The following is a 25,077-nucleotide window of genomic DNA, read 5'->3' on the forward strand; positions in this document are numbered from 1 at the left end:
GGCAGAACAAGTTGCTCTTGACTCAAGACGGACCCTCTACAAGGGGAAGGAAAACGGGGGAAAGGTGACTTTGCCCCGTCTTCCAGAATTCTGCAGGTCTGTAAGCTGCTTCCCTGGTGGCTCAGACGGTAAAGAATCCGTCCGCAATGCTGGAGACTTGGGTTCCATCCCTGGGTTGGTAAAATACCCTGGAGGAGGCGGCATGGCAACCCACTCCACTATTCTTGCCTGGAGAATCCCCATGGACAGATGAGCCCGGCGGGCTATGGCCCATGGGATCGCAAAGAGTCGGACACGACTGAGCGACTAAGCACAGCACATAAACCGATTGAAGAAGAAACCTCTTTCTCAGACGGACGTGTCTCTTAGGCGCCTTTCCAAAACCACGGTATCTGATTGGTGAGATTGGAGGGGATGGGTGATCCAGACTGGTTAGTTGGACCTCGAACCAGGCCTACGCTCCTAGGGTCTGGCGAGGAGTGTGTGGGATTTGAAATAGAATTCCTCGTTTCATTGGTGAAAAGAAAAAGAACCAGAAACTATTCGTAAGCGTGATTGGCTGTTGACAGGTTGGCCCCGGTTACGGAAGCCGGTGAGGACAGAGCGGGAGGTCGACTTCCAGGAAGTTGGTAGTGGAAACCGGAATAGCGGTGGAAAAGAGGTTATCTCAGGCCCAATGGCGACTGTGGTAGCAAGCGGCGGCGATGGAAAAGAGCAAGGAGTCGAGACTTCCGTCACCTATTACCGACTGGAGGAGGTGGCGAAGCGCAACTCCTCGAAGGACATATGGCTGGTGATCCACGGGCGAGTCTACGATGTCAGCCGCTTTCTTGACGAGGTGGGGCCCAGGAGGTGGACTGCGCTGAGGGGGTTCGGGCCCCGAAACGCTGGTAGGGCGTGTGGGAGGGGAGTGAGGCCTAGCGGAGGACGAGGAGGCGTACGGAAAGGGACCGCCACCCTTCGAGACGGAGTTTGGTGGGGTGGCGGGGGATCTTTAGGTCTGCGTGCCTTTCTTCCGCTACTGAGTTCTGGTGCCTTCGATAATATGCTTCTGTCACATGTTGAGCGCTTACTGTTTGCTTGGCTAAACTTTGGAGTCACCGGTATCACCATTTTACAGAGCCTCAGTTTCTCACCTAACAGCCTAGAGTCATTCGAACCTAGGTCTGAAAGCGCCAAATCTCTACTCATTTTTTTTCACTGTGCCTTCTGAAGTAATACCACTGTTTGGTTTTAATTTTCTTGAGAAGAAGCTGAGATGTCTTCTCCCTTCCTACCATTATGCTGCCTTTCTTTTTCTTGTTTTGAGCAGACCTTGAGGCCAGAGGTTATGAGTTGATATGGGGTTTATTATTTTTGGCTTCTGACTCAGACTCTGTTACCTCTTCTGTAAATCAAGCATGTGTATTAGGTTTTACAAGTTCTCCTTGAGAATGGTGCAACTGATTTTTTTTTTTTTAAGAAATACACAATTTAACTATTGAGGTGTAATTTACATACAATAAATCGTTCATGTTTAAAATGTACAGTTTGATGAGTTTTGACAAATATATTCATCCATGTAATCACAACTCCAGTTGAGAAAGAACATTTTCATTGCAGTAAAAATTTCCCTCGTGCTTTTTTGCAGTCATTCCTCTCAATCCCAATCCCTGAGGGTTTGGGGTATTTTAAGTGTAAATGTGTTTGGTGATTTATTTTTGATGTGTATATTTTTATTTTGAGCAGTAGATTAATGATCTAATGGTTAATTTCTTGGGCATATTTGTATAATACAAACCTACTAACACTGAGAAAAAGTTTTATTTCTCTTAGTTCTCTTTATGAAATAAATATACTAGTAAAAATTTTGTTTTTATTAATTTGGGGCTTAGGGCCTAAAGCTCTACATCCTGATTCATAAATCTCTAAAAAAAATTTTTAAACCTAAAGTTCCCCCAAAACAGCATTGATTTTAATAAATCTTCCTAGTGGCCAAGAAGTTAACATCTTACCATTTAGTAACTTCTTGTATTTGTGGGGTTTATGGCAGTTAAACGCTTTTAAAAGTGCTTTCCTGTTATTTCAGCCTCAAAGTGACTAATTGAGAGTGAGTTGGGTAGTATTGATCCTTATTTTAGCAGGGATATAAGAAATAGGTTCAGAAAGATTTTTGTCAGGCAACTGATTAGTGGCAGGATGTGTCTTAGATGAATTCCATGGTTTCTCTTGTCTACATAGCAGGACTTTGGAATTCTAGTCTTAGCTGTACTTTGGTGTATGCCTCATAAGTTTCCAGTGTGGCTTGTAGCACAGTAAAGCATAGTTCAAAATGGGTAGCCAGTATGGGGGGGGTTTGTGGTTTCATTTCCCCTCCAGTTTCTTCTTGATTGATTCAGAATAGATAATGAACCTGGAAGGAACACTCAGTGCATGTAGTGGACATTAGTTTAATCTTGAACAGTTACTAGCTTGGTTCACCACGTGCTGATGGAGCCAGAGACATCATAGGTGTGCCAGCACGGCCTTTCAAGCTTGACTTGCAGATCTTTACCTGCAGTTCACCATTCTCACTTACCCTGTTTCAGAGTCTCTGTCCCTGTGTTCTTGTTCATTCCAAGTCAAGTGCTAAGGAGAAAAATGAAGCAGAGAAGAGGACTGTGGATGTGTATGGAGTGACAGCATGAAGATGAAAGGTTGAAATTTTAGGTATGGTGGCCAGAAATGGCTTTATTAAGATTATGACTAAAGTAAAGGCCAGAGAGAAGTTAAGGGAGCTGGCCTTGTGGATATCAGCAGGAAGAGCTTGTTCAAAGCAAATTCAAAGGCCTTGAGGTGCGAGTATGTCCAGTGTGTTTGAGGAACAGTGAGGGAGGTTATATGGTGGCTGAAGAGTAGCAGATGAGGTCGGCATGATCAAGGTGAGGAGCAGGTCAAGTACAGTTTTGCTGGTTTTAGAAAGGATTTTGACTTTTGTTCTGAGATGGGTAAGCATAGTGGGGCAGAGGACCAGTAATATGTTACTTAATGGTTTACTATTCAAGCATCACTGACGGCACTGTTGAGAAGAGACTGAAGGAACACTTGAATCCAGTTAGGAGGCTGTGGCAGTAACTCGGGCTAGAGATAGTGGCTTAGGCTAGGGTGGTGGTAGTGGGGTAGTGAGAAGTGTCAGATTTTGAATGTACTGTGACGGTAGAGCCAATAAATTTAATGATGCTTTTTTTTTTTTTTTTAATGATGCCTTGAATTTGAGAGCCAAGGGTGACTGAGGTTTTTGTCTTGCAGGTCTGGAGGAATTGGGTTGTTGTTAGATCAGACCAGGAAGAAACATCGATTTTCATCCTTTACTTTCTAATCTAAGTTCACTTTGGGGCTCCTCCTTAGAAAAAGGTTCCTCATTTGAATATCTAGCATTTATAGATTGCTTTCTTTTTTGATTGATGAATATGGTTAAAGTGTTACTCTGGACTTTGAATGTGATAATTTAGGATTGATAATATAATTGAATTATCTTCTAATAGATTAATTTTGTAATTTTCAGTCAGTGGTATTGATTTAATTTATTGAAATCACAAATGAAAAACCAAAACATTGCGATCGTACACATCAGTATTTCTGTTACTTAGTGGTTTTGAAAAAAAAAAATCACATAGAAATGGTTACAATATCTTATGCCATTGACTACAAAATATCGAAGTACATCTTAGCAAGGGTAAATATGATTTTGTGAACTTTGTTTCAGTTTATATTCTTACTATTGTATCACAAGTGGGAAAAGTTGGGAAACCATTGTCTTATGTATAATTAACCATTTCTGACAACAGTAACCTAAAATAACCCATTGTGCTGTTTTAAAGCTTTCTATGTACTTTTTCAGTGACTGTTGGGGTGAGTGGGTATACTGCTTTAGGATCTGCTTCACAGATGGGCTACTAGTTCACGGGGTCACAAAGAGTCGGACACGACTGAGCGACTTCACTTTCACTTTCACAGATGGGATAGCATTTTATTCATTCAGCAAACGTTTGTTTAGTACTCACTCTTCTCAAGTGCTGTGGTACTAGGTCCTGGTAGTATAAAAACAGACATAGATCTGCCCTCCTGAAGCTACCCTTCTAAGGGAGACAAAGCAAAACAGCCAAATGTTTCCTTCCTGGGAAGGAAACAGGCAAGAAGTTGAGAAAGTAAAATGGCCATGGTGGGGAAATCTACTTTAATAAGAGTGATCTGGGAAAGCTTCTGTGAAGATGACTTTTCATTGATGAGAGGGAACTAGCTTTGGGAAGATGAAAGAAAAGAGCATTCCTACGGCATTTGCAAAGTCAAGCAAGAGTTTGGCATGTTGGTGCGACTGAAAGCAGCTGTGGCTTTAGTGTATCCAGTAAAGGTCAAGAATGGCCAAAGAACTTGGCAGGAGCCAGGAAAGGCAAGGCTGGGTAGGTGGTATGGATTTGTGAACCATACCATAAGTAAATGGAAAACCACTCATGTGTTTTAACATGGGGGTGACATTGAAGGAATTTATTTCAAATATATTATTTTTGCTGAGGTTTTGAGACTAGATTGAGGGGGAAAACAATACAGAAGGGAAGAAAGGAACTCTTTAAATCTCAAGAATTTGAATCCTCCATCTTCCATGGAGTGCTGCAGTCCATGGGGTTCCAGAGTCGGACGTGACTGAGCGACTGAACTGACTGATAAACAGAAATAGAATCATAGTATTCCTTAATCAAATTATGTTGCTGCTGCTGCTGCTGCTAAGTCACTTCAGTCGTGTCCGACTCTGTGCGACCCCACAGACGGCAGCCCACCAGGCTCCCCCGTCCCTGGGATTCTCCAGGCAAGAACACTGGAGTGGGTTGCCATTTCCTTCTCCAATGCATGAAAGTGAAAAGAGAAAGGGAAGTTGCTCAGTCGTGTCCTACTCTTAGCGACCCCATGGACTGCAGCCTACCAGGCTCCTCCGTCCATGGGATTTTCCAGGCAAGAGTACTGGAGTGGGGTACCATTGCCTTCTCCATAATCAAGTTATAGTGTCTATTAATTAATTCAGAATAGTAATAGTGTGTGTTAGGTGCTTATTATTCTAACAGCTTGCATATAATTTCTTTTTTAATCCACTTAATATCTCATTTTAGAGATGAGAAAACTGAGGAGCAGAGAAATAACTTTTAAAAAGTCATAATGCTAAGTGGTACAAGCAGTCTGACCAGATAGCCTGTGCCCATGACATTAGGATTTGCCTCTGTTTTGTTTTTTTTTTCATGGCTATAGAATATAGAATTAGGTCTGTTTTACAGCCACCACCTTCCACATCTTAGATGTAATTTGGAAGGGTGGGAATGTGTTAGAGGGAAGTTAGAACTAACACCTTTTTTCTGGAACCCAGGTAATTTTTTAATTTTTTGAGTAGGTCATATAGGTATACTGTGCAAAGCCTTCTTCCCATCTGCCCACTTCCACTTCCTCCTAAAATTAACTACTACTGTTTGTGAATCTTTGCAGAGTTTTATTTTTGTGCCTGTAAGCAAAAGTGAATGTAGTTCCTCTGATTCTTTTTTTTTCCCCCTACCCATAAGGTAACTGATAACTTGCCTTTTTCGCATAACTATATATCTCAAGAGTCTTTCCATATCCACATCTGGAACACTTTCTTATTATTCAAGAAATTGTTGAACTGATTCTCATTTATTCAAGCAGTCTCCTATTTATAAGCATTTGGGTTGTTAGTAATATTTTGCTGTGTAGATTTTTCCCCCATCTAAGTCAACACTATTGAGATCTAACATCCATACAACAGAACGTAGAGATTTTGTATGTGGAGTTCCATGAGCTTTGACAAAGGTCTCACCTGTATAGTCCCCATCACCATCACTGTTTAGAACATTCCTACCATCTGTGTTCTTGTGCAACCAGTGATTGATTTCTCACGCTTTGTTCTGTGTCTGACATCTTTTACTTAACGTATCTGTGAGACTCATCTATATTTTTGCTATGTGTCAGCAGCGTGTTCCTGTTTAGTGCTTATTATTTCATTGTAACTGTACTAAAATTTAGCTGTTCACCTGTTGATTGACACTGGGTTGTTTCCTCTTTTTTTTTTTTTTTGGCTATTATGAATAAAGCTGTGTGTAGACACATTTTCATTCCTTTTGGGGGAATACCTACAAGTGAGATTGCTGTTTGTTTGTTTGTTTGTTTTCCTTTCTGACTGTACCACATGGCTTGTGGGGTCTTATTTCCCCAACCAGGGATCCCTTGGCAGTAAAAGCTGAGTCCTAACCATTGGATGCCAGGGATTTCCCATAGCTCATATTTTTTTGTTTTCTTTGTTTTTGTTTTACATTTGAAGCAATTGGCAGACTTTTTCCCCAGAGGGGCCCCATCATTTTACAGTCACATCAGCAACGTGTCAGTCTTCCAGTTTCTCTACATCCTCACTGACACATGATGTATTGTCAGTGCCTTTAGTTTTAGCCATTCTGATAGATGTGTGCCGGTATATAATAATGGTTTTAACTTGCTTTTCCCTGATGGCTAATGATTTTGAGCATCTTCAAGGGCTGATTGGCCTTGTGTGTGTCTTATAAAGTGTGTATTCAGTCTTGCTCATTTTTAATTCTATTGTTTTCTTATTACTGACTTGAAGGCAGTCTTTATATATTCTGGATGCCAGTCCTTTCAGAAATATGTATTGTGAATATTTTCTCACAGTCTGTATTTTGCCTTTTCATTTTCTTAGGTGTCTTTTGAAGAGAATTTTGTTGAGATGTATATATATACACACGTGCACACATCTGTATATATATACACATTTGGTATATAAAACATTCTAATGACTGGATGTGGGCTGTGGGGTTAAAGAGTCTTGTTCAGTGTCCTACTTTACTGTAACTTTAGGGAAATGTGCTCTGTAAAGACCTTTTCCCATCTGTTCAAGGGAGATTATAGTGCCTACTCCACAGAGTTGTTGAGACAGTTAATTTAGGTAATTCATACAAAGACTTATTGTGGTACCTGATATAAAGAGCTCAGTAAGTGTTAGTGGCTGTTTTTATTAATAATTAAAAATTATGTTGTTTCCTATAGCATCTTTTGAGTGCATAGTAACTAGCACATGCCCTGAAGATGTAAAGGTGAATTAGATGCTTTGGACTTGCCAGCAAGATGAGATCTGTGCACAAGCAATTGTTGTGCGTGGTAGAGTAGTCTTGCCTTAGGAAAGACAGAATGTGGGCTCTGCTTGGTGCCACCCCCTGAGAGCTTCAGAATTTGACTAAGCACATTTCTTTACTGTCTTTCTCCAAGGCTGGTCAAATGAAAGTGCAATTCAGTCGTTATATAGCTTGTGGAATTAACAAATCTATAGAAAGTATGCTTTCTTTTCTCAAACAGGCGCATGTGGCTAGTCCTAGGGAAAGCTAGAAATAACATGAGGCAAAATTTAACCTTTAGCACTGCCCAGGTGAGCTGCCCTGATTGACACTTTGACTTTGGCTTGTGTATTTGTGCCACATACATGCCAGAGAGGGAGAGAGGGCAGGTGGGAGAGGAGGAGGACACCGTGAGCGCCCCTGAGATCTCACTGTGTTCCAGGTTCTGTGCTGTGTTCAGGAGTATGGCCATGAGTAAGACAGCCATGGTTCCTGTTCTTGGGGAGCTTCTAGTCTAGTTCAGGAAGAAGACGTTAAATAAACAATTGGAGTTGTGATAAACACCATGAAGATGCCTAAGGAATTGTGCGAATCTGTAGCAGTAGGACCTAACATGGTGGGGAATAAGGGTATATCATCTGGTGGGGGTGAGGTATGTTTGGATCTGCAGACCTGATATTTAGACCCTGAGCAGTTGGAACTGCCGAAGTTACACCCTTTCTGGCAGCCATCAAGTTAACCTCTCCTAGGTGACACCCCTGCCTTACCAAGTTCTTTCTCATCCACACTCAAATACCTATGGACCTGCACCATTTCCTGCTGTTCACCACCCAGATCTCTTATCTTTCTTTGAGTTGTCAGACTATTTTTTAGGAAGTAGTTTTTATCCTCTCCAAAACTTTAACCTCCATATCTTATTTTGATGATTAGTATTCTGCTAATCTGTTTGGCTAGCCTGGCCTAATTTTGCAGCTTCCATAATCTTAATGTTTCTAGATTTCATTTTCCAAGTCAGGTGGTCTTTAGCATATCCTATTGTTACATTTTTATTACATCACCATGGAATTTCCATTCACAGAGAATTTGTGTAATTTTTTTCCCAATAAGATTTTTATTCTGTAACTGTCATTCTTCACATTCTCTTTTCTGTCGATCTGTTCCTTATCCATTCCATAGAATTAGCAATCTAGAGGTATTATTTTCTGTTAGCAATTTGTCTTCTTTCTTTTCTGTATTAAAATATAAATTTCCTGTCCTCTTTTCAATAATACTTAGTACATGAACTTAATGAAAAGCTGAAAGATGTCCCCTGCTCCCTGCCATATATTTCGTGAATTTACTAAAACCCTTCACAGAAGAACATCACAAAGTTGCCTTTGTATCTGTAAAGTATTTCACTTGATTATTGCTGGACTGAAATAGAAATTAATCCATCACAGGCATTGTTTCATCAATTGAAAGTTTATAATCTTGACTGCCATATAATTTATTTGAAATATTTGTAATGTTATTTAATTGCTTATACAATAAAAGCTAAGACAAGATCCATTAGTCTTAAAACATAAAGGCTGTCAAATTCAGAAGAATCTTTGCAGATTCATATGAGATTTAAAAGTAAAGCAGGAAAAAATGGGAAATGTGTACCACCTTATGTTAGGTCTACTTAATAAAAACAGGGAGAAATTTATGATTGTGTGATAGATTTGAATAGCACTGGTAACCAGTCTAGTTCACTAACTGCCAGACTCTTTTGGTCTTACTTGTTTTATTTTGCTATGATTCAGACAAAAGTAAATTTTTGGGTTACGTTAATTATAGGTATGTAAACCAAGCTTTGTATGTGTGTGTGGTAAAGTACACATAAAATTTGCCATTGTAACCATTTTTAACTGTACCATTAGGTGCCATTAATTGCACTCACAGTTTGTACAACCAACACTGCTATCTATTTCTAAAGCTTTTTCATTACCCCAGACAAACTTCATAACTGTTCAGTTCAGTTCAGTCTCTCAGTCATGTCTGACTCTTTGCAACCCCATGATTCGCAGCCCGCCAGGCCTCCCTGTCCATCACCATCTCCCGGAGTTCATTCAGACTCATTAGGCAATAACTAATCTACTGAAACCTGTGGGCCTAGAGCCTGTGCTTCTCAGTAATTGCGGGCTCATCAGTTGTGGCGCGTGGACTTAGTTGCCCCGCAGCATGTGGAATCATCCCAGACCAGGAATACAATAATTGTCTTTCCTTGGCTTTCTTGACTTTGACATTTTTGGAGATCACAGGCAGATCATTTTGTAGAATGTCTCTCAGTGTGCGATTTTCCTAGGTCTCCTCATAATTAAACCCACAGTATGCATTTTTGGCCAGAAGACACGGGAATTATGCAGTGTTCTCCCCATTGCTCCTGTCACAGGGTATACAGTGCTGGTTCGTCCCGTTGCTGCCATTTAAAGGAGAAAAACGGAAAGAGGAGGGCAGCAGGGAAGGAGCTTATATCAGTTAGCTTTTTAGAGAGCCCTTACTTCAATAAATATCTTTTTCTTGTAGCATCCTGGTGGAGAAGAGGTTCTGATGGAACAAGCTGGAGGAGATGCAACTGAAAGCTTTGAAGATGTAGGCCACTCCTCAGACGCCAGAGAAATGCTCAAGCAGTACTACATTGGTGACGTGCACCCGGTAAGAACCAGCCGAGCTAGGCGTGCTTGTAGAGAGAGGAAGCTAGCAGCCACAGGTCGTGATGAGGGAATGAGTGACTAAAATGGAGATTCATTCAGCCCAGCCATCAGGCTAAATTTTCTCCAAAATCATCCAGCCTTACTGTGCTAAGCTGGAGCTTCTTGTTTGTAAATCAGCACATAAGAGTATCTCTGAAAAGGAACTGATTTTGGAAGTGGGTTTTTAGTTGATTAATTTCTTGGTAATGAGGTTAATATCATGATCTAAAATATAGTGCTTTGATTGTTCTTGCAGATTCTTTGCTAAAAGTGGTGACCGTGGGCCATGCCACTCTAACAAGGGACTGTGATGTGCTCAGAGTCAGGGATGCAGGGGTGAGGTCGGGGGTAGTGGGCAGGACCTTTCTGCAAACGCTGACATGTCCTAGGGAACTGCTACCAGAAGGCAGGCTCATGTCCCAAAGTTAAAAATAAGTGCGTAATGAGAGTTTGTTTGGATGTGTCTTAAATTATTATAAATGTTTCCTCTTTAAACAGAATGACCTTAAACCTGGAGGTGGTAGCAAGGTAAGAAGTCCTCTATTGCTCTTGTGTGTTTCAAGTGTTTATATTTCTATTTACTCAAATGGAATTGCTTTTTTTTTTTTTTAAGTATTTTAACAAGAAATGTTTACTTTTCCCTTCAAGCAAAAATCCCTTTTTTCAGGAATTTGCATCCAGTACCATCTCAGAAAAAAGTAGCGGAGTCTTGAACAATAGGAACATTTCGTTCAGGCCCCTATTCAGTTTTTTTAAAAATTGAAACTCTAAAGCTATGACTCGTGTTCTTACATTCAATAGTATAGGTGATAATTGCTTCTGTGTTGGAAAAAGAATTGGAAAGTTGATTTATTCTTGCAAGTCTTATAACAAGTTGTAGACTGGAATAATTGAGTAATTAACTAGAACAGGCCTTTCTGTCCCCATTACCCTGTTGTCTGGGCTCAAATAGGTCTACACACCCTTCCCATTCACTCAGTGATACCACAAAAGTAAAAGATTAAATATTTGAAAACTTTAATGTGCACTGCATAATGTACCAGGAAGAAAATTTGAATGCCTTTTTGTTTCCCGCAAGCTGGATGCCTCACTTCCCTTATTCCCTCATTTCTTTTTCTGTTTTCCTTGACTCTTCTACTTTCTTAATTTAAAGACACAGCAGTTAGTTGTCATCAGAACTTCATGGAGGCAATGCTCCTTCCCCCTTTCCTCCTTCTAGCTTCTCTTTCCACATTGAGCTGGAATTCTGAGCCTGTGTGACAGCAAAGTTGGCCAAGACACACAGATTCTTTCAGCTCTAGAGGTTGCTTGACAGATTCTGCCACCTGTTCTCCCACCATCCAGTGTTTGTGTAAATTAACTCTTCCGTCTTGTTGCACTCTGCTACTCTGAACTGTTGAATTGTTTATGAAGGGGATGTGAAGTGGTTCCTTAAAGGCTTTGCGAGCACTGGTAGTTTGTCTTCCCCTCCTAACACGTGAGCTGTCCATTCTTGAATCTTCACTTGTGTAATTAAGGTAAAATTTGAACTAAGCATGGCTTGTTTGGTATGTTGAACATGTCCAGAAACCATTGCCCTCAGAGGTCAACATCTGATTTGAGGGATATGCCTGTTTGTACAGCAGATGTGCCTTAATTCAGGAACCATAACCCACTTGTTCATAGCACCCTGAGAGCACTTTCTATGTTAAAACAAACAAAATCTGTGTGTGGGGGGGTGAGTTCCAGTGTCCGTAAGTCTTACAAATTGCTTCTTGTTGCCACTCTCTTACTTGGTGGTATAGTATGTCGTTAGGACCATTCGTAGGAATGGAGAGCATTGTTCTTCCAGTTCTGCTCCTTGTACCGCCTGTATTGGAATCTCTTGGCATGTTTTCCAAAGTGCGTATTCCCTGGGCTTCCATTACTACTACTGATTCATGCTCTCTGCAGGTGGGAGTTTGCATTTAAAGTAACCGAGGTAGCTAAGCGCCAGACATTTGGCTGAACGACATGCCCATCTTTTCATGTGAAAACTTTTAGGGAGCTTTTAATTCTCTTCTGTGGAAAGCACTGTCTGCCTTCTGTAGACGAAAAAAGTAACTAGAGATGTCTCAGATAAATTAAAACTGTTGAGCCTTGAACTTTTTATAAGAAATAAAGAAACCCTTTTAGCTGGTGAGATTTGATGAAATTTGCTAAGAATTTAGAAGTCTCCAAATGTAGTTTGGCCCCAGCCTGGCTTAAATTAAACAGTGATTAAGGGCAGTGTTTTCAAGGCTCTGTTTCCCTCATGTCTGCTGTACTCAAAGGACAGTCTCCTTTAAATAGAGAGTCTGATTATTGAGTGTTTCCAGTCACATTGCTGTACTTCAGGCAGACCAGCCAAGGGACACCTTTGGGAAAATTTTCAAGACCACCTACATAGGTTGTCATAGAGTTTATATAGTCCAGCCTGATTTTAGTTCCAGAAAGAAATTCTTGAGGCTTCAGATTTATTTGTTACATAGGTTTTAAATAAGCCCTTCTGCATCTAGGCTGCAGCTATCTCTTTTCTTAATTTTTTTTACATTTACCATGAAGAAATAAATGTCAAGTTCATTTCATTACTGTGCTTTCGGTTAAGGTTTCAGAACCTCTGTAAAGAGGTTTCTTCCGCCTTATGGACAAAGTTTTCATTTCCCCTCTTCTTCCTTTATTTCTCTGCTTCTCTCTTCCCTCCACAACTCCACACCTCTTTCCCTTCTGAAACTACCTCCACACCCCTGCCAAAAAAAAAAAAAAAAACTTTTTAAAACACCTAAAACATTCTATTCCCAAGTGCAAATCAGGAACTTTTCCCCAATTTTTTAGAAACTACTTTTCATACTACTTTTGCTTTGACACTAATGGTCACCATTGTTTCCTTATAATGCCTGAGGTTCAGGACCTTGAAGTGTTTGTTACAATACCAGAGCTTAAAAGCTTAGAGACTGTGGATGTTTTTCTTACCTGCTTCAGTTGAAGATAACTAGAATTAAAAACATTTTTATCTCTTAAATCTCTTCTCAGCTGAATTATTCCCCATGCTATCAGTCTTCTGTTCACATTTGAGTTAACTTTTTTCTGGTCTGCTTTTGAGTTATGGAAACTCACCTTAGAAACTGTTTTCTGTGCCCATTTGCCTGTCTACTGTGCTGCAAGTAACCAAGATACATTTGTGGTCAGTGACGTCTCTTGATTACGCATTTAATTCTTGGTTAGAATCTTTATCAGTCAGTTCAGGAGATAAGGTAACATACAGATCCAACCTGACCAAAAAATGTGGTACTGTTTCATTCATTTATTCAGAAGGTATTTTCTAGTACCAGCTGCTTCACTAGTCAAGTCTCATTGTAGTGAATAGACCCAAAACTTGACCATTCTTCCATTTAAATTTTTTGAATGGGAAGTTTGTGGTGTACATGGTTAAAAATTCAAATAGTACAAAAAAGTGTACTATAAAAATGATTCCCATCGCCACCTCTGTCTCCCAGGTCCCCTTCTCCTGAGGTAGCCAGCTGCCATTTGCCCATTTACTCTTCTGAAAAGATTCTGTACATACATAAATGTAAATGGATGGGTGGAAGGCAGATGGATTGACCAACAGACTAACTACCCCATCCTTTAAAAATCTCGCACATGATGTTCTGACCCTTGCTTCTTTCTACTAAAGCATTTTACCTTAGTGACTGTTCCCTATCAAATTATTAACATCTTTTTAAGCAAGTAGGGTTGTCTCTATAAAAGCTTAGCATGGTTCTTAAACTTCATTTTTCAACATAAGAAATTTAACTTGAAATCTAGTCAGTTCCATCTATGTTAGAAGTAATTTGTAAATTACATTTAAAGGCAAGCACATTTTTCTCTCCCTGGTGTTACAGACTTTTGTTATACGGAGTTTTCTATTATAGTTACATACAGGAACATACATAATGTTCCGTTTACCTTCTCTTTTATGAGAGGGAAACTAAAAAGAACGCATACTTCATAGTTTTGTGATGTAGTTGGTTGCATCATACTAAAAATTTTCTTTTAAGAATTGTTAAATATTCCTATCATACCTGCAACCCAATTTATTAATATTTGAAATGGATATGCCTTAGGATGAGTAGTGCTTGCTATTTACCAAAGAATTTTGTGTGATTGTTTCATTGTTGACTGTTTTTTTACCTAACATTTGTATTTTGTAACATAATCTTTTGAAATAAAGCAAACTATAATGGCAAGGTCACTTTTGAAAGACAAAACACCCTTCTTGAGAAATCTCAAGGGTTAGTGTCTCTCCTTGTAATGTTTTATTTAGGAATGACGGGTAGTTTTGCAAAACAAGATGTCAGAAGGACAGGGGTAACATCTTTTTCAAATCAGCCCTCCAGTGTGGTGATAAGTAGAATAGTCTCTGAGTGTTTTAATTTTTTCCTTCCGTGTTATCTTCTATATCTTGTCACAGTGGGTGAGAAAGTCGTGTAGAAATTTGTCTCAGCAGGTGTTTTTCATGTTTGCATTTGCCCTTATGTACAGGGAACTATGTTTTATATGACTGGGCTGACCAGCCATTTGTGCTTTACAAGACAGTAGTTGTTAAAACTGTATTCTCATCTAGAAAGAAATCTTAGTACATTGGAGCTTCAGGAGAAGGCTGTCCTCAAGATCCACACCTCCATGGCCCTGAATATATTGACATGTACTTTCAAAACTCAGACTTCCTAGATTGTACAATGAACCTAACATTAGAATTCATATAGTGATAGCTAGTTTCTGGCCACATACAAACCAAACTATTCTAAATAAAAAGCTACAAAAACTACCAGGCCACCCAAATACTCCTTAAATTTGTTGAAGGTGTCCTGTGGCTTAAAATCCACTTCTTCCAATTTTAAATACTTGGAATCCTCTGCTGCTAAATCGCTTCAGTCGTGTGCGACTCTGTGCGACCCCATAGACGGCAGCCCACCAGGCTCCGCTGTCCCTGGGATTCTCCATTTCCTTCTCCAATGCATGAAAGTGAAAAGTGAAAGTGAAGTCACTGAGTCGTGTCCAACTCTCAGCAACCCCATGGACTGCAGCCCACCAGGCTTCTCCATCCATGGAATTTTCCAGGCAAGAGTACTGGAGTGGGATGCCATTGCCTTCTCTGTGGAATCCTCTAGGAATGGCAAATATTCAATTTAGGAATTAACACATAAGCTTCTTATATACCTTATGTTTCCCTTTTATTTAAATCTCTGAAAGTCTAAATATAAGCTGTTTAGGCTTGAAGTATACATATAATGCTGTGTCTGCATATTTGAATGCCTCATAACCATAATTTTGACTCATTGCTTCCTATGTTTATATTCTGGTGACAAAGGACACCATTCCTTAAGAATGTGTTCTCCTATGTTTTTTTCCCTAAACAGGGTTCATAGTGAAATCACCCCTCTACTGATCCCTAAATCCTTCCCCATATGTTTGCCAGTTATGAGATTTCTTTATCATTGTTTTAACCACGTGAAAGCATATCAGAAGAGGATCTGTGAGATAGAAGCATCTCTTTGTGGTTGTGCTCCTTCAGTCTTCCTGAACGTGGGAGCATGGTATTAACATCTCTCTAATCTTTAGAAGTCTGCTCTTGTAGGTTTTGCTACAATGCCCTGGGGTCAGAGAAATGTGTTGAGTTAATCGAATATGACTTTAGAATTCAGGTTCATCTGACAAGCTTTTCAATTCATAAGTAAGGAAACTGATTTAGCATGGAGCCCGAAGATACCAGATGTAATTTCAGTTATAATCAGCATTAATAAAAAGGTTACTCAAAAATTATGAACTATTTCCTTTGTTTAGTATTTATATGTATGTGCATGTATTTATTTACACATTTATTTTATGAGGGAATTAAAGCCTTAGTGAATCTTGAACTTGAGGAACCACCTTGTTTAAACAGTCAATTTCTGTTAATTTTGAATTGAAGTTAGAGTAGACTTAGAACGATGTGGTTGTTTGGGAGTGTATTCCAGACTTGTTGGGGAAGAAAGAAGCAATGGATGTTAATTACTTGAGAAAGCTTTTGGTAGAAGGTCTCCAGATTTGAACTGCTCTTTTGTAACTAAAATCATAGGGTATTATAGTTACTACTGTCTGTGCCAAAGATGGAGACCCGTGCCTTCTCTTGACCAATCTTGCATGTAAATTCACATGTGGGCAAGAACATAAGCAGCCAAGATATGCCTGAACACCCACAGGGGTAAATTAAAGTCAATCATAAACTGTAGGAATTTCACCTAAGCATCTGTTAGACTCAGCACAGAGCTCTGGAGTGGAAATGAGAACTATGCACGGTGAGAACAGAAAGGTAGACTTGAAGAAAGGTTCTCTGTTAATAGAACTTTTTTCTTTTTAATTTTGTTAAATTAAAAATAACTTTTTTGGCTTCTTTCCGAAGTTGGCTGAGGCACTTGGCTACCATGAGCAGTGCCTTAAACAACTCTTTCATTTATAGTTGATTAAAAGCAGAGTAACTGTGCTTTGGCGTTTATTTGGCTGTCAGTATTCTAAAGAGGATTTGCTGCTTTCTGTCCTCTTTCCTCCAGTGTTACGGTGGTTGTTCTTTTTGCTTTCAGGGAAAGCTTGATCTTAAAACGGGTTGAGGTACTTGGTTAAAAGGAGGAATGAGCAGTAGGAAGGAAGGATGGAAACCATATATATTTAAATTTTTAAAAATTGCTTGTTAGGAACAATTACCATTTCAGTATATTATGGTCTCGATATGTCTCCTCTCTTCCCCTGCTCTTTCTTCTCTGGGTTGCTTACTGCATTGTCTGAGGTTCACTCAAGTTAGCACACACCCAGTGCCGGTGGTTGTAAAAGAAGCTAAAAACTTCTAGAGATAGTCCTTTATATGAACTAATGGCTTTTAATGTTTTTATTGATTGGTTAAGCAAAGTGATACATATATTATTCATGATGCTCTCATGTAAGCCTTTCAGATTATCTTCTTTTTAAAAAAAATGCTAATTCTACATTTTTCTGTTTTATAAATCATTGGTATATTTGTGGATAATGAAAGCATAAAAGACCGTGGACATTTTATTCATAGAATTCAATCATTTTTTGGTTACTGTAGTGGAATATTGTGAAAGGCAGTGTAATAAATGAGATGCAGACAGAACTGTCAGTACACTCCCACCTTTCAACTCTGCAAAACATTTGCTGTGTTTCTCAAAGATTGACAGTAACTTGTTTTAACTAGCCTGACTCCTTCTACTCAAGGAGAAATGTCCCAGATTGTTATCATCGGGATCTGAAAGAAATGTAATAGTAAAGTAATAAATTTATCTAAAACTTATTAGAGGTTTTACTTGGCTGTAGGTGAAGTTCTTTCAGGTTTGAGGCATGGTCTCATTTGAATTACAGTGTTGTGGATATAGGAAGCTAAAACTCACCTCATGGTCTGCTCTAAAGTATCTAGGCCAGTATGTATGTAGGGTTGTTGGAATTCTTGGAGATCACTGAGAACTGTAATTATGTGTTCATACCCTGGCATACTGCTGACTATTGGCAGAGATGATCTTTTGGGCAGCAGTAAGCTATGCTAATGAGTTACTGTCCTCTGGTGGTAAGTTAGCATGCTTTTTTGTACTCTACAACTAATTAATGAAATCCATAAGTTCATTTGATATTTATATAAATTGAATTTAAAATTTTGGTGTCAGCTTTATTAAGATGTAATTCACATTTCATCTAATTCACCTGTTTAAGTACAGGTCAAGGGTATTTAGTATATTTAGAGTTGTTCAACCATAATCACAAATCAATTTTTTAACATTTTCATCACTCTAAAAAGAAACCCGATAACCTTCAGCAGTCATTTTCCATGTCCCTCCAGATCTTCCTCTCCCTGCCCTAGGGAACCACTGATCTACTTTCTTGCCTCTTGGTTGCCTGTTCTGAACATTTCATGTAAATGGACTTATGTAATACATGGTCTTTTTGTCTGGTTTTGTCAAGTAACATTTTCAGGGTTCATCTGTGTTGTCACTGATGTATCAGTACCTCTTGATTAGTTGCTGCCACTTTTTTTTTTTTAATTTATTTTGATATTTTAACTCTAACCCCATTTTTCCTGTTTTTGGTGTGAAATAAGCCCTAAGATCTCTAATCTTAATTATTATGATTTCAGAGAATAAACCAGTTTGCTTCTCTAAGTCACAGAGCAGTTATCTGCATGCTTTTGAGCATTTCCCAGTTGATCTCTATGTTACAAGAGAGGAGTTTTTATTTTTTAGATATGTTTTCAGGAAATGTGATTTTAACTACTGCCAGTGGCAAGCCCAGCTAAACTAGGCATATCATTGTGACTGCAAATTAGTTCATTATTGTAATATAGTTTGTATCAATGGCATTTTTTTTTTTCCAATAAATAGAGTTTCGGTCATTTCTGTATGCTTTCATATTGGTGCTTTACTAGAGAATGCCAGTATATTATCAGAAAAAGAATTGCCCATCTTCCCACTACATATGGATACTTGCAAACATCAAATTACATGAAAGATGAAGTTGTTATTTAGTTGCATAGTTTACATGAATATTCATGAGAAGTTTTATATACTCTGTGTTAATCTTCTTTTGTTTTGTTTGTTTTTAAATATGCGTCTTTTTCAGGAACCTCTGAAAAGCAATACGTGCAAAAGGTTGGTATTCCCTTAATAGACTTTCTTAATGCTCTAACATACTATGTGGCAAAGAGGTTCCTTCCATAAATATACATGTGTACATAACTTTAGAGTATAGTTTGACAGCTCATTCTTTTTTTTGGTCAAAATTATTGCAAGTCAGTAATCTCTTAGCTTTAGCAAAATTAATTTTTCCCGTTTCAGTCATCTTGAATAATCTCAAAAAAGTTCTTGCCTTGAGTAATTCTTAAATCTCGTTGTGACATAAATCAGTCATATGTGATAAGAGGCAAGAGTGCATGTACAGGTATTACTCCTAAGTCAGACCCACAGTCTCTGCAGCTCAGCCCAGCTATGCACTTTCCACTAAAAACTTATTCTCTTTTAATCCTCACAACACACCTACAATATGGGTGCTATTATTGCATTTTACAAAAGAAAACAATTGTGTATTGCAGTCATATTCAGGAGTTTGAGTTTTCTCAAAGGTTTACCTAGTAACGTCCCTTGCAGTAATGTTGCTAATACAGTAGTGGTAGCCCTGAAAAGTATGCATTTGTCATCCCTTAAATAGTGTCTCTACTTGAGATAATTGTAGAATCCTTGGCTTATAAAAATTTACAGAGATTATATAGAGCTGTTCTGAGATCTCACTTAAGGCATTTCATAGAAAGAGAAATTGTCTTCCCCCACCCCGCCCCTATAAAAGTACCATGTCTTTTTTGTTTGATATGATAGAATATTTTTAGAAAGTAGAAATTAAACTGTTAGTAAATTCAGCTGATTTATACTCAGCCCAAAGTCCCATAAAGAATTTGAAAATACAGGCCATAAACTTGTTGTAGACTTTTACAACACTTAAAATTGGTTAAGAATTATTGTGTAGAATACATAAAGAATTTTTACAAATCAGTTAAAAAATAACTTTGTAGAATATGAGAAAAAGATTTAAGCACCTTACAGAAGAGGAAGCATAAATATGAACATATTAAAAAAAAAGATTTTATTTCATTTGTCATTAGAGAGATGTAAATTAAAATCAGAGTATATTTCACACCTATTGGCCAAAATTAAAAATTCTAAAAATAAGAGGAGTTGTTTAGGAAGTGAATTACCAATATTCTTAGGCCCTGTTAGGATCTTGAGGAAATGCAAGTGGGTACAATCACTGTGGAAGACAGTTTATGCATTATCAAGTAAACTTGATAATATAGTAACTTTTGATCCAGCAATTCCATTTCTAGGGATATATATATATGTATATATACACTCAAGAAAAATGTGTATATTTATATACTAGTGAACACATTACAGGAATGCTCATAGCAACATTATTCAAGATATTAAAATATTGGAAACAACACAAATAACCATTCATTAGTAAAATGAATGAATTCGTTCTGGGATATTCACACAGTGGAATACTACAAACCAATAAAAATAGCAGTCACAGCTACAGGCAATAACCTGGTTAAATCTGAATGAATAGAGTTCTGTCTTATAGGGAAGAGGTTGTTGTCAAGCCTGATTCTCCTTTGCTGCGGTATGGATGCATTTCCTCTACTTCTGTTCTCAGCAGTCATAAAGTTACAGCGGGTTGTCTGAGGATTGATGGTCCACCATTCTTAGGCTTTTGCACTGAAGGCTTTATCTTCTGTGTTTTGTCAAGGGTCCTGTTTTTGAACTCTTTGCCTCTTTGGCTACCCTGGAAGGTACCTGAAATCATTACTCTTTTGGGGAGATTACTTTTATGTTGCCCTGTGCCATATAGCTGGTGTACATATTGACCAACTTGCTTGTGTCTTTAAGCAAAGCTCCCTGGCTGACATTCTAAACTTGTCCGGAACAGCTTTCTGCCATACTTTAATGTACAAAGTACTTGGCATGTTCAGGCAAAAAGAATCATTTTTATTATTAAACTGCAGCTGGTTTTTGTGGACTTCAAAGCCTTTTAATACTAAGACTGCGTATGTCTTAAGTGGAGGGGCAGCCAGGTCATTTGGATTAGAACTAGCAGTGTTAAGTTCTAATAGAGAAGAACGATTTTTTTTTCTTTTTTTGACTGTGCCATGTGACTTGCAAGATCTTAGTTCCCCAACCATTGATTGAACCCAGGGGCCACCACAGTGAAAGTGAGTCGTCTTAACCACTGGGCCACCCAGGGAATTCTCTTTATTTTGAGGAGAATAATGACTGTCTTTAAACTGAAGAAGGTTTCTTTGTAGGACTTCTTAAGCCAGCTACTATTTCCCTGATGTTATTAGCGCTGTCAGTATGTTCTCTGTGTGTTTGTGTGTGTTTCCTTATTAGTGTCCAAACGAGGATAGGAATCAAGCTGTTTGACCAACTTCCCTTTGTGATTTTGGGTGCAGAGCTTGTGTTTTCTATGTGTAAAATGAGAATAATAATAGTACTCATTTCATAGGATTGTTGTGAGGATTAAATTTAAAAATATATTTGGGGCAGATATAATATCATCAGCAATTGTATTAGATATCATTGGTTTTACACTGATAATTATATACATAAAATGGTGGCCTTTTCCTGTTTAAGGATGTTAATTGTAGAATATGTGAAAAGGCTTGAAGAAAAATTTAAACTATCTGTAATCCCATAACCCAGAAATAACCATTTATGTCTTTGTGAAAACACGTACTGAGGGGTGTGTGTGTGTGTGTATTATCTTTTTTTGGTATCATGCTATATGTTCCATTTTTAGTCCTTTTAAAATTATTGTTGGAATTTTCACTTTAATTAAAATATTTTTTTATTTCTCCAAATCAAAATTTTTTGATTTGGAGAATATTAAATGTGAAAGTATTTAAATACTTTAGTATTAAAATGTGAATGTTGAATGATAGGGAACGTTTGGTATGAAATGTTCACGATTTTATTGCTTTTTTCCCCCTTGAACATCTAGCTACTGGTCGTATTGGATCTTCCCCATCGTGGGTGCTATTCTCTTAGGTTTTCTGTATCGTTACTACATGGCGGAGAGCAAGTCCTCCTGAGGAGACCTTGTTGAAGTCTGGAAAGCATTTCCACTTGGGAGCAAGAACTAGAGACTTATTTGGAGCCTGCAGCAGTGCCCTCTTCTCGAGTCCTGCCATTTGTATTCTTACCCCTTGGAACCCACATGGTTGGCCAGACATCCACCTCAGCTCCACGGCCATGTCCAAGTCATTTCTCAGAGCCTTACTCTTAAAGCATCTGCTCTTTTTTATGTATCCTTGCCTTTGTTTCCTCTCTTTACTCTTTTCCATGAGCGCCTTTATGTTTCAGAGCTGCCTTCTGTGATTACAGTCCACATGTCACTTGTGGCATTCCCTTTGGTAAAATTACCTGCTTTCCAGTGCTTTGAACGCACGTTAGACATATTTAACAGCGTGTCACGTTCTGGTTTTGAAGCTTTTCTTTTTCCCTTTTTCTCTTAAGTAAATGTTCCTATTTTTTAAATTATGACTTAATTTTATTATTTATCATAAGAGGTTTTAATTCATAGCATCAGGTTGCACATCTGTGACTTAAAACACAACTGCAGAATTATCGTGTTCCTTGTTTGTATTTGTTAAAACTGGCCAAGTGTAGCAAGGAGCCCTTGCCACCCTCTAAGGCATCAGATGGTGGTGCTGGGCAGAACTCTGCTTCCCTTTTGTTCATTGGGAGTGGAGAGAAAACAGGGAGAGGGAGAGATGAATTAGGATGATAGAGTGAATTCAGAGTAATTTTTCTTTTGAAAAATATTGAAAAACACTAAGGGCAAGAGTTCAGAAGAAGCGCTAAAATTTTCATCCTTTATTTTGATTTGGCACCAGTTCCTAACCATCTTTTTTCTTCTTTTAAAGTTACCACCTTTTATTGGTAAAATGCAAGTAAGTATATCTTTAGAGCTTTACAGTTTTGTAAAGGATTTTGCTGTTTTTTTAATCAATTGGCAATTTTTTATTCCCCATTTTATAGAAGTAAGAGACTCCAGATTGATCAGAGGTGCAGTATTTGACCTTCTGTTTGCCCCGGTAAAGTAGCTCGCATGGCAAAGCGGCATTTGGAAGCAGGAGAGTGGGACAGGAGCGTTTTCCGCTTCATCTGCGTTTTACCTCCATGGCTCCAATGTGTGGTTTTGCTGTTTTTCCGTTGAGGGGGGAGAAAAAGTGGTGGTTACTTTTTTTTCCCCTGGATAGCTGTTTCCGTGAGGAGTCGGTTGTTATTCAGAAGTCTGTTGCTGTTTCTCCTCAGTTCAGGCGTTTCTCCGGCGTGTTTGGCTGCTCTCTTCCCCTCTGGAAGCACCTGAGGAGGCCGTCACTGGCAGTTTCTGCTGACAGCTGTGGGGACTCTTCCTCCCTGTCCCTTGAGGGTGGCCACTCTGCTCTGAGCCACTGTCACGCAAAGCAGGGAACCGCGTGGCTCAGGGAGGACTGGGGCCACTGCTCAGCATCTCCTCCCCTCTTCCTGCTTGCCAGAGACTTGACAGGACAGGAAGCTACACAGCAGCCCAGTGTCTGCCCCTGCAAACTGCTTAAGAAAAAGTTCACCCCAGGTCTTGTATCCTGTGATTTAGCAGTTGAGTGAATTCAGAATCATAAAAATAACATTAACCTGGTAACTGTGCACTTGGTTATGACATTATGGAGTAATCTTAGGGGATTTCTGGCCAGCTTTTATATGTCAGGGATGTGGGTTTAACTTTAAAATTTTTATCTTTAGATAATATTTTGTATGCATTATAAGATGCCACTTTAAGACAATTTACTGAAAGAAAAATCTTTGATGATTATGTAACAGAGGTGGTGTGGCTTGATTACTCCTCAATTTGAAGGCAAAGAAGGGTTGCCTTGAATAAGGATTGATATTTAATTGCTGTTATCATTTAAGTCACCTGATGACATGGGCCCACACTGGGGTAGAAATGAAGAACAAAGAAGTATTGAGGAGCTGGAAAAGGGAACATTCAAGCTAAAACTAAGCCAGAAGATAACTTGGATCAATTAAAAATGTGTTGGCAGTCCCCAAAATTGAATGGAAAACATCTGGCTTAGAAGGAATGTTAAAGAATATTCTTCAGTAAAATTTGTGTTTTTTGGTATTTTTTAAGGTAAAGACCACTGCAAAAGGTATGTTTTTCTGTTTCATATTGGTTGTCGTTTCCTGTTTACATCTGGACTTGTTTTTATTCAGAGCCAGAGGAAAAGATTTTCAGACTTTGTCTCAGCCAGCCATGAAATCCATCCAATACCCAGGGCTCTCTTTTGATCTGCTAATGTGATGTCACTTTATGTAATAAAAACCACTTTTGGGTCCACTTATTATTATTCTGCTGCCTACATAAACAGCCAGGTGAAAGGTAGAGCTTGTGTGAGAGCTTACAGACGTTTTTTTCTAAACAATAAAGTAATACAGTATATTAGCCAAATCTATCAAAAAGGACTTTTGTTTTAAGACATAGATGGGAATTCTTGAAACAGCCTCGACATTGATGGGTTGTGAAAAACCCCTCTGCAGAGCCAGTGGAGCCAGTCCCTGTTGTCCCGAGCCTCCTGGGGTGTTTCTGGAGCGTTGGGTTGTTTATTCCCAAGGAAGACTTAACCGCCGGCGCCCACCATACTGTCAGCATAATGGCTGGAGATCACAGGAGAGGAGATGAGGGGAAATTAGTGCCCCCAAATAAGGATGTTAGTGCCGGGTCCCAAGATTTCCTGCCTCTGTCTCTCAGGAGTTGGTTTTGGTTTCCAAATGACTTACGTTTTGTAAAGACAGGAAAGTGGTGGGGACAAAGTTTATACTGTGTTTAGTTCTCATGTGACCACTTAAGCTGCAACAAAAATCCATTGGAACCTATCATTTGACCCTGTAAAGTTCTTTCAGCAATTGTCATAAATGCACATGTTGTGAAATAAGAACATTGTGTGTTTACACTCACTCAGTTCCCATGTGGAGCAATGAAAAATGCTTTTCAGGCCAGATATATCATTACTTAGAGAGTATCTCATGTTTAAAATCTCAAGTGATACCCCTCTGATTAAATTCCATTTGAGAAACACAGAACAGTAATGTTGGTTACTTCCTTCCCCAGGAGAAATGGATTCACATGTCTTGTGTCAACAGAGACTGCTTTTTTTTCTTCTTTCTTTCAACCATCTTGTTCTTTTGCCAAATATCATGAAACTAATGAGGAGTTTAGTCCCATCTGGCGGCTGTGCTCTGAGAGAGCTGGGTTTGTAATTTGTTGGGGGTGATCTCAGAGGGGAGGTTCCAAGAAGCAGAGAGGTATTTTTTAGATTACCTACTCCACACCTAGCTTCTCACTCATGAACTTGAGGGGCCAATTTGCACCTGCACCTATATTCTCCATTTGCTGTTTAAGCAAAGCACAATGATTTCACTTTCTTTTGATTTTACCCTCCACTCTGAGCAAGTAATATTAACATTCCTTTTGTGTATTCAATAAATGGAGTTTGTTTACCTATTTTATTTCAGCATATTTTGAACAAAGATCTTTGTCTGCTGGAATGTGCACACAGTGAATGTTTGTTTAGAACTACACACAATAAAGATACTGTTTTCCATTTCTTGCCCTGA

The 25,077-nt window shown here is 38.8% G+C and overlaps 1 protein-coding gene across 1 annotated transcript; it reads left to right on the forward strand.

Annotated features, from left to right (window-relative positions):
* On the forward strand, positions 587 to 25,077 carry LOC102172837 (cytochrome b5 type B). The gene is made up of 5 exons (XM_005692189.3): positions 587 to 838; positions 9,684 to 9,812; positions 10,349 to 10,378; positions 18,491 to 18,519; positions 21,422 to 25,077. The coding sequence occupies exons 1-5, from the start codon at positions 677 to 679 to the stop codon at positions 21,510 to 21,512; spliced, it is 441 nt and encodes a 146-aa protein (XP_005692246.2). The 5' UTR covers positions 587 to 676; the 3' UTR covers positions 21,513 to 25,077.

The sequence above is a fragment of the Capra hircus genome, chromosome 18 (genome assembly GCF_001704415.2).
Source record: "Capra hircus breed San Clemente chromosome 18, ASM170441v1, whole genome shotgun sequence".
Lineage (NCBI taxonomy): Eukaryota > Metazoa > Chordata > Mammalia > Artiodactyla > Bovidae > Capra > Capra hircus.

Excerpts from the sequence above, each read along its gene's own strand:
- LOC102172837 (XM_005692189.3), top strand. The coding sequence starts at position 677 with ATGGCGACTGTGGTAGCAAGCGGCGGCGATGGAAAAGAGCAAGGAGTC. Across the intron at positions 10,379-18,490 it reads AACCTGGAGGTGGTAGCAAG|GAACCTCTGAAAAGCAATAC; the intron begins GTAAGAAGTCCT and ends CGTCTTTTTCAG. Across the intron at positions 18,520-21,421 it reads AAAAGCAATACGTGCAAAAG|CTACTGGTCGTATTGGATCT; the intron begins GTTGGTATTCCC and ends TTGAACATCTAG.